The sequence below is a fragment of the Manduca sexta genome, chromosome 25 (assembly GCF_014839805.1).
Source record: "Manduca sexta isolate Smith_Timp_Sample1 chromosome 25, JHU_Msex_v1.0, whole genome shotgun sequence".
In the NCBI taxonomy this organism is placed as follows: Eukaryota; Metazoa; Arthropoda; class Insecta; order Lepidoptera; family Sphingidae; genus Manduca; species Manduca sexta.
This window is the reverse complement of record NC_051139.1, coordinates 8133916-8150219: the sequence shown is the minus strand read 5'-3', so window position 1 is coordinate 8150219 and position 16304 is coordinate 8133916. Positions and strand designations below refer to the sequence as shown.

The following is a 16304-nucleotide window of genomic DNA, read 5'->3' as shown; positions in this document are numbered from 1 at the left end:
AACTACAGACGCATGTTATAACATTAGTACATCAATCTTTTAGCTTTTGCTTTAGCCGAAGTTTCAGCGTTGTTACGTTTCCTTTTCTTGCCTAGAAATAGCTTTACTTCCCATTGTGTCTGAAACATAATAATATAATAATAATTTATAGTAACTACTAAATTTATTGTCAATCATTAAAGAAAAAATATTTTACTTACTAAAGTACTAAGATGTGGCAATCACTGTATACACGTGACTATTTTTCTACGCACAGCAAAGTCCAACTGGAGTCTCGCCGGAGCGACGAGCGATACGTCCTCTCTCTAGAAAGCCTCAAGGCGGACTAATTTGAAACGATTTGCGCGTTGCGTTTTATAGTGGTATTTAAAATATTTATAGAAAAATAACAGAACTAATTTTGTAGAATTTTTAAATTGTATGTTTTTAAGGAGATGTTCTTCTATTATAGTAATCCAATATTATATTCAATTAAGTAAGATATAGTGATAAAAAATCATTTAAATAACCAACATTTCTGAAATTTTCGAATTCTTTGAATTTTTATTTCTCATGAATTAAACATAAAAAGATATTTTTTCTCTACTAACTTTTTTCTTCAGGATCTTTTTAGTTAGATAAAAATAAGATATTGTTATGTTCCTAAGTGGTTTAAGATATTTTGAGCTTCGAAATAGACGTTCGAAGCGCAAATTTGAAAACCTCTGTTCAGTAATCATTAAACAATTTACAAATACTCAATAAATCTAAAAATTTTCTCTACTAACTTTTTAGACAACAAAATTTTCTATAATAATTACTAATTCATATGTTTTTAAAATAATGTTTTGATGGATATTATCTCCTTCGAAAAGTGCTGTTTTTGAGACATACGGCGCGCGGATGCGTAAACGCTCTTAATAAAGTTATGCGTTTCATCATTATATATTTTGGACTGTATTTTCAAATAATTACAAATTAAAATATAGTTTTGTTTGAATCGATATTACATATGCCACTTAGTTATTGGTGTTTCAGAATGCGGCAATTTATTTTTATTGCCTTTAGAAATAACTGTAAAGTTGTTAAAATTTTTAGATTTTCAAAATTCGAACGTCGAATTGAATACATTAGTAAAACATGGTATACATAATATATTATGTATTAACTTTATTTTTCTACACTCCTTTTTTTATTATGAATTTTACTCGTAATTAGATCAAATAGTACATTTCGCCGTGCGCGCAATGTGCTTAAAAAGGAGGACAAGTTTTTCTTTACGTATTAATTATAATATATAGATTATAACAACAGTATAATATTATATAGATTATACTGTTGTATCGAAATTGTATTAGGTAATCTGTATTTATTTTTTTATTGACAATGTACAATATTGTATAAAGCCGGCCTTAATACCAGAGACATTCTAGTTAACTTACCTTCAGAATTCTGATCATGCAGAGATAAGGTAATGCGCGAGTATAAAAACCCAGGAGAAGAATATACTGAACAAGAAATAAGTAAACAAGGTACTGATAAATAAATGTACATACTAAAACACTATCGAATACTCATTTAATAAAAATATGCATACCTATCAATATAAATTATATTAACGTAACAATACCGTTTGACTAGGCTGAAAGTGTTTTACATAGAATATTATAAGGAAATTCAAAGTTAAATATAAAGCAAAAAATATTGTAAAATTAATCATTGTTTAGCACGATTTAATTAATATTTATAAAAATAAGATCCAAAACCACAGTTAATTCAAAAAATGTTTAAAAGAAATTTACAAAAAGGACCATCTTATCCCGGTCATATGCTTACATAATTGCTATGGAAGTGTTACCTTTGATGAGGTAAGGAGCATGAGCGTGGATCGCTCAAGGACGTTCCTTGCGGCGGCGACTTGCGCTCTCCGCCGCTCGTCGCGCAGGTCGGCGCGGCGCTCGGCCGTCAGCCTGGCCAGCTCCACCATGCCTCCGCCGAACTCAGTGAATGCACGCACAAACTCTGCGAAGTTCGATACCGACTCTAGCCGGTCCAGCGACCGCGCCACCTGTCCAAATAGCCAACGTAATCAAAACACAACTTTAACTTCTTTTAAGTTAAGAAAACCCCTAAAACCAATACATATACGCTTTGACGCGATAACAAAATAGGTCGATGTCGCATTGCTTTGACATGAGTTTGCCGTTAGGTGAGCACTTAAACTAAGTACGATGGCTGAAAACGGGCAGAAGTAACAAGTTGGAACTAAAGTCTAAAACTTCCATTAAGCTACTGAAACTGTGTACGGAACTAGCACTTCCACGTGTATATTAAATTTCTACAATTCACATGAGGTCGAGATATGAAATCCCTATGAATATTCCCGGTCTATGTTATATCTAGAGGCTATCGAAATTTTATCGCTGGGACCGGATCGACATGGCGTCATATTATTTTTTCTTTTCTTCCGGCTAGGGGTGAAGGTTTTTATTAGGGTAAAATGTTGATAGAATGTGTTTGTTGGTGTTTTGATAAATCTTGCTCCATTCTCCGTGTTCAAAACGGGAAGGAAGTTTTCTGGGATATTTCCCTTAATTAAAACATTGTCCCGAAAGAATGATAGTATTGTTTTGGGAGCTATTGTTTGAAATGTTCCAGAAAATAACGAAGTTTATTAATAATTCAGTGCCGAATTATGGTACCTTGTCCTTAGCGAGTAGAAGTTGTCGCACTACAACCATGTCGGCGAGCAACAGGACCCTGGTGACGGCGGCGAGGAGGGCGCGCGCGGCCGAGACCATGCCAGCGCCGTCCGCGCCCGTGCACACCCGCTCTATAGCGCGACCTGATAAAACACACTACAACTTAAATATCGTAGTACTTATACCAATCAATAACTCATTTAAATAGTATTATACATATCGACGCTTGAAAGGCAATCATATCTAAGCGACAAATATACTGAAAATGTATTCTATAAACATTTAGAATCGCCATGTTTTTCGGTTATTTGATCTAGGTTTTGTAGTTCTAGGGCAATTTTAATATCATTAGGCTATATCTTTATAAATAAAAAGTTTAATTGTAATAAATTTTCATATTAAAATCGAAACTTTAAATCACTCTACTCAAAAATTTACTGATTGTCGTTTAGATATTATTGCCTTTCAAGCGTCGATATGTATATGTGTTATGATGATCAAGATATTATGCTTTGTTGTAATAATGTATGAATATCTATGTATCATGATTGATGCTCATTGCGAGCCATGAATGTATAATATAAATATTGTGTGTAATCTTCGGCAAATCATTTTTAATATGTTAAACTTTTTAGTGCACAAAAATGAACGAGTGTCTGACGTCAAATTGTCTAAGTAAGACGTTAATTGAAAAGCCAACGAAACTCTCTCGTATTCATTATCACGCTAACATTGCGTATTTTTTAAAATGATTTCCTTAAATAGGTATTAAGCCTATGTGAAGTTTCTGCGCATTAAATTTGGCTAAGAATTAAATAGTCATTTTCTAGATGAAGAACATCGCAAGGTTGAGTAATGGACAGTAAAACAAGTTTAGTCTCTCTCACTCTCTATAAACCGTAATAAAATAAAAATTTGCCGTAACATAATTGCCGACGCGATTAAAATTATTTTTAATGCGGTTTTAAAACACAGGTGCTGCAATGTTTATAAATGGGTAAATGAGCACTTTAAGTGTTGGGTCCGTAAACATATTAAATTAATATTTTAAAGGCTTGGACCGCATTGCAGTGTACCGCAGTCTGGTCGGAAAGACCGAGTTGCGCCATAGATTTGATTTTACGTAGCGATAGACTGCTTAGGACACACAAATGTGCTTAACACGTTATATAATTGCAGCTAATGTTAGGGTAATCTTGGTATAATGTTGTAGTAACACAAATGAATGTTCGGCATTTGTGCCAAGTTACGACGGAAGTAGAAGATTAGAAGCAAACGTCCCTTGGGCATTATCTTGAACATTGTTTGATCCCTGCATGTAAAAGCATTTATGGTTTATTTAAACCTAGGTTTCAATGATATTGAAAAAAACTAGGAGGCAAAAAATGAATAAAACCTATTTATGTTACATCCGGCGTGTATCAAGATTTGTTCGGATTGTTACCGAATGCTTTTTTGTTTCTAGTAGTGGGCCACGGACGGCCGACGTTGATTTGGATTGGAAAAAGCTAGCAATTTATTTGGAAATGTAAAGTTGGATGACGTTTATTATAACGTCAGAATTTTATATTCAGGGAGACATTTTAGTAGACTTTTAGATCAGGGTATAGGGAGATATGTCGTTAGTAATAGATTTTAAAAATAGAGGTATTCATCCCACATCAAGGTTCGTACCTGATCAATTTATGAAATAATAATATTAGCTTAGTACATAAACATTAAACACCCCGTTCCATTATCACCGGGTGCGAAACTCTTCTAATAGGCAATAGATAATAAAATGGTTACCAAAATACCGTAATACTCGTGTACCTTTCGTCTATCGCTACATGACGGCGATTGGCAGATTTCGCCTGTTATAAATTATAATAATAAGGAATTATTTCATTAGACAATATGTAATGAGTGATTTTTTCTCCAAAGTCAAAATAATATAAGTACGTAATTTGTATAATACATATTATCTTACTTCTTACTTATGAATGTGAAAGTTTGTGAAAATATTTTGATTTTGTTCGAAGTATACGCATAAACAGCAGAATGGATGTAATTCCTGTCCTGGACGAACACTTATATCCTGGTAATTTGATCCCACGGAAAAAAAATATTTTTTAATTATTTTAGATAGTTGACCAATGACGTGATATATGTGGTCGCAACAATTGTATTAATGTTAGGGACTTATGTAGCGGGAGAGGCTTTTCACGCGGGTTAAGTCGCGGGCAACGCCTAGTTATCCAGAAAAGCTACATTACAATACTTCTTAAGCTACATTTTTCTTAAGTTTTTAAAGCAACACATTTTTTTTGAAATGGTCAACAATAACCTTACTGGATGAAAAGCCCAAAGTATTCGACATTTTAGTAAAATCCAGTATCCACACTTAAAATATTTATTTATTTAAAAGACGTTCCTGTAACCGACTGGAATTCACAAATCCTGTGGAAATTTCTCACGGACGATTGGAAAGGTAATCAAGCTTGAATGAGATTAATAAACGAGGCTAACGGTGCGTAGTTTGTCCACCTCCAATAAATCAGTTTTATTCGAGTTTATACTTATAAATTATTACGGGTTTTGAATAGGAATGGTAATAATTATTATCCTATTGTATTTAAACGTTATGGTTCTAGACTTATAAATGCTATATAAAATTAATTTTGCATGTTTATTTTGTAAACGCACAAAAAATCTTGTATAAATACATAACTGTAATATAACATTTTTTATATCTACAAATTTCTTTACCTATAAAAACAATTTTATTTAATTATATTTTATTATTCGAGTAGCTCTACAGCTGAACCAATTCTACAAAATTAAATTAAACGTATTATTGGAAGATACTTTAAGTAGATTTCTTAGAGCTCTTACGATAATCGATTAGCTTCATCAAGCAAGTGGCGCCTAGGGCAAGGGCTAGTCGATTAGCCTAGCCAATATAGTTATATTTCTATAAAGCATTGAACATTTTACGAACATATTATGCACATAGGTATAATACCTATGTGCATATTATAATAAAATTGATAAAGATCTTTAACACTTTGTTTTCAAATGTATTCATATTTGTATGCTATGCAAGTCGATATAAAAAGTACATTTTCATTATGTAATCATTGCAAATATGTATCAGAGCATTAATGTGCCAATCATTTTGCATTAAAAAAATAAGCACTTTACTTTAAATTGATATACATTAAAGAATCAGTCTCTGCAATTATGTCAATGGTCCCAAATTAATGGTTGAAGCTATAGCGTCGTTGAACAATGGTTAGGGAAGTAATTTGAGTATTAATACGTCGTAATTTGACAATATAGAATATTCATTCGATTTCATACTATACCCATTAAGCAAAGGTAACTTGGTGAAGAAGTAACAATGTTCCGCATTAATAGTTAGTTATGTTTAGGTCCACAACTTATTATTCATTCAAATACAGTGAGGTTGAAATTTAGTCAAAAGTTTGATTGCAAACCTACTACTAACTCAAAATTTAACTATATCTTATAATTTCTATTAAAATAAAAGTGTTAACATGTATCAAACAAAAATGTTTAAAGTAAAAATTTTAAAAATAAATTATTGTAAAATTCCAATATTCTAGTTCCATTGTTGGAAGTGGACTGGAAATGGTTGTTGTGATTCGTGTTCACTTTGAACGACACGCAATGTTTGTTCAAATGGGTTAGTGGACTAATTGCGAGCCAACAAACCGCTTATTGCTAAATTGACTGGTGTGTGAGCTTGTGTAAATGATAAGCCTTTATGATAAATGAATTTTGTTTAAATGTATGAGCCACAATAACCTATTAATCTTCAGGGAGCTTCGATTAAAACGATTTAGGAACACGCATAAATGGGCCGGTCACGTCCATTGTACTCGTAAAATATGAAATGCCATTTAAAAAATAGCAGTGCGGAATTTTGATGGCCATTTGCAGGACAATGAAATATCTTTACATTACTTTTTAATAATATTTAATGGCTAAAAATATGAATGTGATTGTTATATATAACAATAATATCGTTGTGAATATATATCGTCCGAATTATGTTTGAATCAATACAATATATTTTGTTTTCATCAATCATCCCGTAATAATAACTTAGAATTTCAATTGAATAATAATTGTTACATTTCGCAAGCGCAAGTTTTGTTTTAATTAGTTTCAATCTATCTGTAATATGTATTATATCTAGATAAAAGTAATTTACTAACATTATAAACTTAGACTTGTAATACAACTAGCACACTGAAAATGTTGATAATGAACAATTTCTAAATAGAAGTTGGAATAGTTTGCAAACCAAGGATAAGTTTTAAGCCATCCAATATCCAATAAAATGTAATTCGTAAATTTACTGCTTAAAGTGGAATGAGGACCTTTTATATACTGATATTTATATTAATACTGATTAAAATTATAAGTAACGTGGCCTCTGAAATCGAACTGGAATCAAACATATCGATTTGTCATCTCTGTGGTTACTATCGATTAGGTCGAAAAGATAGCTTGGATTCTGTGCATGACTTCGACATCTGAATTATATTTCAGGCGATAAGGGTATGTGGGAAGGTTATATTACACGTCTACACGCTAATAAGATCAACCTCTTATCACTTATATTTAATAATAATATTATAAAAAAATGGACAATTGATGACAAAAAATAAATCCCGGAGTTTCTTTATGCCTTTCTTCTTCGGGTAGTCATCGCTTAGGTAGTTTGTGAAAGGCTGGTAGGTTAGCTAGGTTAGGGCTTTTATTGTCCTCACCGGTGAGGATCGTGACGCGTTTCTCCCTTATTGCTTATTTAAAAATACATATATACATCATTTAATTCCTTCTTCCCTGCCAGCCCGTGCTGGCTTCTTTGTTTAATAAGTATATTTTTCATTTATTTTATTTTCAATATAAATTGTGTTTGTTTATATAAGCTAATTTAATTAAGTAATAATTAAATATTCTGATGTACCTTCACTTATCATAAGTGCAACTATGTTCGCCTACGTGATGAATAAAGCATTTTTATTTTTTTTATTTTTTTACTGGAACATGATATTCGTAATCTGTTTAAATTTAATATTATCTAATTAATCTGTTTATCAGTGGTGAAGGGTCCATATAACCCGATTCCTGCCGGCTTCCCTTTCGTAATTTATATAAAATCTAATTATCATTATAATTATTGGCGGGCCGCATTTATTCATATTAGTACCTATTTTTTATACCTGTATTATGTTGTGTCGGGTAAAACTTCACCCTTCGCCACTGCTGTTTATTTAAAATTAGCTGCTTTCAAAATAGATAATATTCATCTAATTTTATGTTAGATTTACTTTGTTTGTAATAAAACCAACTATATGAAGATGGATTCTCTATACTAAAATATAATAATATTATGATATAGCTTACATAAGTCGTATACTTATATTTGTTATGGAATATAGTCACGTAGATTTTCTCGTTCAAACATTTTACGTCTATCGAATAGGCAGATCAATTTTAGATTACGCATTCCAAATGTTCTAAGTTATTCTTTCTTACTTGAGCTAATTTCTAATATTATATTTAGCTTCCAGGGTCCCTCTTACAATAAATGTATTTCTTACGTGTATTACACATCGATCTATTGCACATTCAAATGCAGATTGTCCTATAGAGAGTGTTAACATAAATAACGGAACAAGTCAGAGACACGTGCACAAAAATGTAAACAGTGTACGCGCCTACTTCGTGAATTACATTTAGTCTAAGCGACCTTGTGTTTATACGCAGAGTCGAAGAAGCCATAAACATAAATTTGCTCGTAAACCGTTAATCTCTTCAGAGACTTAATATACAGTTACGTATCTAACCTACCACGCCGTGAGGCGAAATTATCTATCTATTTAATGATATTATACAAATATAACATCTACATTAAGTCTAATGTAGCGTGTTTTATTCATAATTTACATATTAGCATAGAATTTGCACGACGCAGTGTTATATAAAGCTAAGTGTAAATTACCAGAATACACAAATAATATTAGATTTTAAAGAAATGAAAATAAAGCTGAATCTATCTATCTATCAAAATATGTTTCACTGTGCATAGATTCGATATTTTGTTTGCAATTCCCTGCTGTTGGTTGGCGTTTGCTCGTAGACCGGTGTGACCTACTGCATGAGATTAGGGTACAGAAGCAGATTTGCGTGGATAGGTTGTTTTCATGTTGTATTGAGTGGAAAATTAAAACAACCTCGACACACACAAGTTAATAATGTGATTTTACTATAGTAAAATCACATAATATAGGCTGGCTTCTCAGTCAACATTATAATGTTGACTGAGAAGCCAGCCTATATTATTTTAACTTAGGGATTTAATAGCATATACTATTTCTGTGTGGTATTTAAAAAGATACAGTGCAAGGTTGGACGATTTTAAAATAATTTTGCGATGCAAAATAATACGCTTACTTGTTGACTTATATATGATTTTCAAAGGAAATTTTAAACAGTAGCAATAATTAATATAATATAAACAGTTACGTGTGTTTTGAAGATGTAAAATAATTTTTCACCAAAACCGTTATGTACTCTCAGTTACCGGTCATGTAACATTACTTTGTTCGTAAAGCTTGCTACGCCCCCACCTTATTCCTGTTGAGAGGTCGCTTTATACCAGACGGAAAAAATCTTTGACACCGCGCTATAAATACATAACATAGCATCAAGGCTTTTCACTTTTAGGAGAAGGTGATTATCACATATATAATATTTTTAATTATTTCTATGTAAATAACTTAATATTTTTAATCATCAGAAAAAATGATGATTCACAATGGATCGAATCTGGTTGTAAATAGATTGAAACCATTAGTCATTAGAAACAAATCATTGATTTTAATTTGTTCTCTTAATAACAAAAGCTTCGAGTCAAAGAAAAATGAAAGTTAATTGAACGTGCATTGTGTGCAGATTCTATTAATTTATATATCAAGCATTGGACGCGGCAGTCTGTGAAATAAACTGATAGAGCAAAGAAACCAGGAATTGTACGCTGAAGTCCCGTTTAATCGCTGAGTTCTGTGGCCTTTGAACGTAACCTAAATGCGGATTGAAATTTATCGCCTTGTCTAATTTATGTTATTGCAAAACTCACTCTGAGTGTTATAAAATATTGTTATTACTAAAAAATATATTATTTGTATGCGTATCTGGTCACGAACGTAAACGAACAGACAGATGATGTGAATTACAGGGGCCTGCACCGCCATTTGCGAACGATATGGCAAATTCGTATAAACAAATTACGGTCTATTACAGGATGAGCACGTGCGGGATTTATACGTTTTAAAAACCTAGTATTATTTCTCTTTTGGTGCATAAATTTCAATTTATCACACACACACACAAAATCACGCATTTATCCCCCAAGGAATATGCAGAGGCGCAACCAGGGCACCCTTTTCGCCAAGTGTGTTCCATCCTATGATGTGATAGGCCTATCGCCATATCCGGCACAAATTCCAGACTCCTGGCTGATATTGAGCAAGAAACGGTAATATCACTTTGCCCGACCCGGGATTCGAACACAGGACCTCAGAACGTTACCGTACCGCGCATGCGGTACAACTACGCCATCGAAGTATTCCGTCTATTTATACTATATTATTTATATATTACTACTCGATATAATCCTGATAATCTTTAAATAAAAATATGCCGGTGGCATGTGTATTACCGGATGAACGACATGGTTAGATTATACGGATTCCTTGTCTTACTTGTTATTGTGGAACGTAACAAATGCATATATATAACAAATTAATTCAAAGATAGCGACCACACGATATCTATTTTTGAGAACCTCGTACATACATACATAACATCACGCATTTATCCCCGAAGGGGTATGCAGAGGCGCAACTAAGGCACCCACTTTTCGCCAAGTATGTTCCGTCCCATGATGTGATAGGGGGCGAGCCTATCGCCATATCGGGCACAAATTCCAGACTCCGGGCTGATACTGAGCAGAAAAACCCAAATATCACTTTGCCCGACCCGGGGTTCGAACCCAGGACCTCAGAGCGCTATTGTACCGGGCATGCAATACAACTACGCCACCGAGGCAGTCCTCGAGAACCGAGGACCGAGAGAGAACCTCGTATAATACGCTCAAATCTAGGAAAAGTCTTAAACGGCAATTTACCATAGTCGAACCGGCTAGCGCATTATAATATGTCCAATTTGGTGAAGTCTAAAGCCTTTTGAGTAATAAAGTTGATTTTATTGCAGGTCTTGGGTTTCGTCGCAGCACTCCTAACCGTAACAGTCGTGCTAAATTGTTATCCTTTTTTCCGACAATGTACAGCAATGGGCACATTTCTGGTGCATATACGTAAACATTGAGCTATATTACTTGTGCGTTATAACAGTGTTAAATATTTTTACATTCTGACAAAAGTAAAGTAAAATGTAAACTAATTTCTTTTGTACTACGTTCTACTATCAAGCTATCATTAGTAGCTGAAATAAAGTATTTGAATTTATTATTTCATTTTTACGTATAACATTAAGTCACGTTAAGCCTTACGTGGTAATGCATGCTCATACTTTGTTTAATTAATATACTTTTAAGCGTCTACTTAAAAATCGCATCTTATGAATTAAACTACAGCTACTTTATGCCGAATCTACCAAATTAAATGCAAATGTGCGGATTTAGAAAACATTTGAAATAAGCTTTCAGTCACGAGAGACGGAGAGCTTTCTGTAAAGCGTGTGTTCTTCTTGTTTGTATTCCAAATAAACCTCTCAAATTCAGGGTTCGCGTTAAGTAGCACTTTCTGTTTTCCGCTTATAAAGGTTAGGGTTTTTATTTTCATAGAATTTATGCTTTCTGAGAAAAATCTTTTTAAGGAATATCTTCGTGAATATACAATTTTATGGAATGAGGATGCATGACTTCAATTTGTAGTTAGCGTAGATCAAAGAAAAAGAAGCTTGAAAACTTAAATCTCGTTTAAAATTCAGCTGCATTGTAATATAAACATTTTAATTTCTAATTAGCAACGTCGTTATACGCTATACTAGAAATATTATATTAGCCGTGGCCAGGTTTATTTAATTTTTGTCACTGAAATTATTAACAAATTCGCTTCGACTTTCCGTAAGTTCCCATCACTAAACTTCGGGTACATGCAAATTTTGGATTCCTATTAAAAACCTTTGTCCACATTTCATAAAAGTACTTGAATATTTGTAATCTCGCTTATTAGCCTATCGCTAAAAAGCATTCACTCGTACCAATTAAACTCTGTGTATACTGTATTCGCTGTCTACTAAATTATTTGCAATGGCTTGGGAAATAGGTCGATGATAAATAACACAGCAAAGGTATTGTGGAAAGCTGTAAGTCGGGTGATAATAGACTTGCCTGCGATTGACGGTACAATAAATCGCATTTGATAATTTTTACCACGCCTGAATCTAGCGATATTATTGACTAGGGCTATTGTTTTGTCAATTATACGGAATAAAAATTTTATAATTTACTAGCTTTTGCTCGCGGCTCCGCCCGCGTTATAAAGTTTTTCAGGCTAAAGTTTTCCGTTATAAAAATAGTAGTTACCCGGGAGCCTATGTTCTTCCCAGGGTTTCAAACTGTCTCCATACCAAATTTTATCCTAATACGTTAGGTAGTTTTTGAGTTTAACACGTTAAGGCAGACAGATGCAGCGGGGGACTTTGTTATATTATTTAGAACTTTTTAAGTGAAACAATCCCGTCATACATCATTGTTGCATAACTTTAACCGTTTACGCAGCGCAGGCAACGGAAGCTCTCAAAACTCATAATTTTCCCCGTTTTTGCAACATGTTTCCTTACTGCTCCGCTCCTATTGGTTATAGCATGATGATATGCCTATAGCACTCCAGGAACAAAGGGCTATCCAACACAAAAAGATTTTTTCAGTTCAAACCGGTAGTTCCTGAGATTAGCCATTACTGCTCCGCTCCTATTGGTCATAGCGTGATGATATATAGCTTATAGCGGTCCACAAATAAAGGACTATTCAACACAAACATTTTTTTTCAGTTCGAATCGGTAGTTCCTGAGATTAGCTATTACTGCTCCGCTCCTATTGAATATAGCGTGATGATATATAGCCTATAGCTCTCCACTAACAAAGGGCTATCCAACGCAAAAAGAATTTTTCAGTTTGGACCGGTAGTTTCTGAGATTAGCCATTACTGCCCCGCTCCTATTGGGTATAGCGTGATGATATATAGCCTATAGCACTCCACGAATAAAGGGCTATCCAACGCAAAAAGAATTTTTCTGTTTGGACCGGTAGTTCCTGAGATTAGCCATTACTGCCCCGCTCCTATTGGGTATAGCGTGATGATATATAGCCTATAGCACTCCACGAACAAAGGGCTATCCAACGCAAAAAGAATTTTTCAGTTTGGACCGGTAGTTCCTGAGATTAGCCATTACTGCCCCGCTCCTATTGGGTATAGCGTGATGATATATAGCCTATAGCACTCCACGAACAAAGGGCTATCCAACGCAAAAAAGAATTTTTCAGTTTGGACCGGTAGTTCCTGAGATTAGCGCGTTCAAACAAACAAACAAACAAACAAACAAACAAACAAACAAACAAACAAACTCTTCAGCTTTATATAATAGTATAGATTTTAAAAAGTTATATTCACGCTCGAATACTCGCGTGGTCTGATTCAGAAACCTTATACAGTAAGATGTTTAAAAACAAATGAGGCAATATTGAGAATGCTGCGCGGCATGATTGTAACACAAACGTGATCTTATTACAATCGACCTGCGTTTTATAACACGAGTAACTCCTGCGCGGTAGACAATTTACCCCACACATCCCTACTTATTATCCTATTACGCGTATAAAATAATAAGGAACACGGTTTTACAACGCATTTAATGTACCCGGAGGTTGTGAGGCAAAAGTTATGGTTACAATCTAATTTAGAAGATGAAAATAGGTGTTTCGCTATAGGTACTTTCCTGTTTGTTTCATGTTTTGAGGCCTTAATACAATGTTAATGTTTGATCTAGCCTTTCTATACACAATTAATATCATTTAAATAACAAAACAATACGGTGTAGCTTCCTTTAGCATTGTTTACGGGCCTTATAATGTAGTAATTGATAGTCTATCGCATCAGATTCATGTTTTAAAAAATATAAACTCAGACTGCTTATAATGTTATGAATTCGTGTTATTATTGACGTGACTTATAAGATTTGGCGACAAAATTATTGCCCACTAGATATATTCTAGACTAGATATATTTAATTGGTGGTAGGTCTTTCATATGTGAGAGTCTGCCCGGGTAAGTATTACCAATGTCTATTTCTGCTGCCAAGCAGCAGTGTGTACTCACTGTTGTGTTCTGGTTTGAAGGATATTGTAGCCAGGGTAACTACTGGACATAAGATTCTCATGCCTCAGAATGGAGAGCGCAGTGGATACCAAACAATACTTTGTAGTTCAAGGTGTTGGATCGTGTTTTTTATGTATATGGGCGTTCGTATCGCTTGCCACCACGTGAGCGGCAGTAAAAAAAACTATATATCACCAACGACAAATTGTTAAATTCGACAAACATAGACACATCGGTGGCGCTACATTTATTTCTTCAAATGTTTAATCTTTGCAGATATAACACGCTGAAGCTTTAACATGTTATGGGTTGTAACGGCTGCTCTGTCAATAAATTGAATATTTTATTGCGCGAGTGTCTGCGAGTGGAGCCGAATTTACGGCGGTGTTGCCACTCCGGAAAAGAAATAAACGACGCAAAATTATTTATGATCACTGAGAATTGTGGTTTATACGATAAAAAATATAAAAACGCATCTTTTTTAATGACAAAATATGTCAAACAAAGGCTTGGCGAAGTAAGGAAATTAAGCAGAAAGAAAATTTGTACAATTTGGACTTCGTAGATAGTGTATAAAAACAATATGATTTTTTTCTCCACGCTCCTAATGTATAAGATTTACCCGATTGTGTAAAAGAGTATTTTACACGGCAAAAAATAAAGCCTTAAAGCAGCAACTGGTAGCAACTGTTGATTGTGTAATTCGATTTCGCGTGAAACAATGTATTTTCCGCAATCGATTATCTACTTTATTTATCACGCTTTTAATCTTATTATTTATCTATAATTGTATTTTCGTGTCTATATTATATAATTGCTTCGCTAAATGATCAATATCATGGCCTCAATAGTATTGTATGCAGAAACCTGAATTGTTCTAGCCACGTGAATAGCGTTTGACATGGGCTGGTGGTGATTGTCCTGGCGATAATAAATTTGATATATGATCAATTTCAACAAACACGGCATGTATGACAGAAATCGATTTGAAACGTACGCAAATTTGCATACGGGAAATTATTGAGGTTGTATTGAATATTTAACATTGTGTTGATCCATAGTATTGTTTCCTAGATCACGGAGTTTACGTTACTGGAAGTGTGCCTTTTAATTTGCGCCATTTATTGTTAGAATAAATACGTAAATGCAAAATGTATAAATATTATCTTTGTTATGAAGATTGTCACATGTTACGAAGTATATTGTTCTTAATCTGATCTTAATTTTATTGTTCCGGGAATATTTCGTGTTCATTATAACAATCTATTTTAATAAGGATTAATTAAAAACTTGAATAAAGAATCTAAACACCTACACACATATACACCATCATAAAGACTGCAATATTTGTCTAGTGCTACAGTTTATTAGAAAGTTCTAAAATGTGTAAATGTAAAGTTATAAAATGAACTATCGTTTGCAAATGAACTGCTTAAACAAAAAACGCCAACACTTTATCCTAAGTCATAAACATTAAGTGTACTAGATGTAATGACCTTTAAATGCAAGGCGAAAGAAAAATGAATTCAAATTGCAGTATTCGTTCCATTACGAGATGGAACTCGCAAATAGAATATTTTAACACCGGTGCATGAATTGCCGCAGCAAATGATCCAAACTAGCCGCAAATAACCCGCGCCGTGCTTGAGCAGTCTATTCGCGCTAATATTAAAAGCGCTCTAAATCTTAAAGCACCTTTCTTTTTCTCTTTAGGCGTAGGTTCAGCGGCCAAATAAACTTTCTTTTCTTTTTTTTACTTTATGAAGCAGAAAGGTGATCTGTTAGTGTCATTGTTTTTATGTGTTGCTTCGTTGTATTGTTTGCCGCAGTGTGCCAAGAAATTAAGAAGTGTACTAAATACTCTCGGAGATAAGGGAAAATATATACAAAGGTATACTGAATGTTACTTGAGTGCGGTTTGTTTTTTCGTAGTCGACCATTGCATGCTTGCGAGTGCTTTTTCGTGCGAGATAGCGAGGGATTAATGAACGCTTTGCGCTTTAGTTCTGCGATTATTTTTATGAGTAAAAGTTTCAAAGATATTTAGTAAAGTAATATATTTTTGCCATATAACACAAAATATTAAAAAACATTGATGTTGGGCCATCATTGGGCTATTATTGGTACTACCCAAATACATATATGAAAGAAGAAAGAACAAAGAAAGAGTATAAATATGCATTCAAAAATACGGGCACAAAGT

General features: G+C 33.7%; 1 protein-coding gene across 2 annotated transcripts in view; it reads right to left on the bottom strand.

Annotated features, from left to right (window-relative positions):
• Window positions 1-16304, bottom strand: part of LOC115446785 (alpha-catulin) — a 75842-nt gene that overhangs the window by 20036 nt on the left and 39502 nt on the right. For both annotated transcript variants that reach the window (XM_030173570.2, XM_030173569.2), the window contains exons 3-4: window positions 2682-2824; window positions 1838-2047 (exon numbers count right to left, since the gene is read on the bottom strand). In XM_030173570.2, coding sequence (XP_030029430.2) covers window positions 1838-2047; window positions 2682-2824 — 353 coding nt within the window. The remainder of the gene's footprint in view (window positions 1-1837; window positions 2048-2681; window positions 2825-16304) is intronic.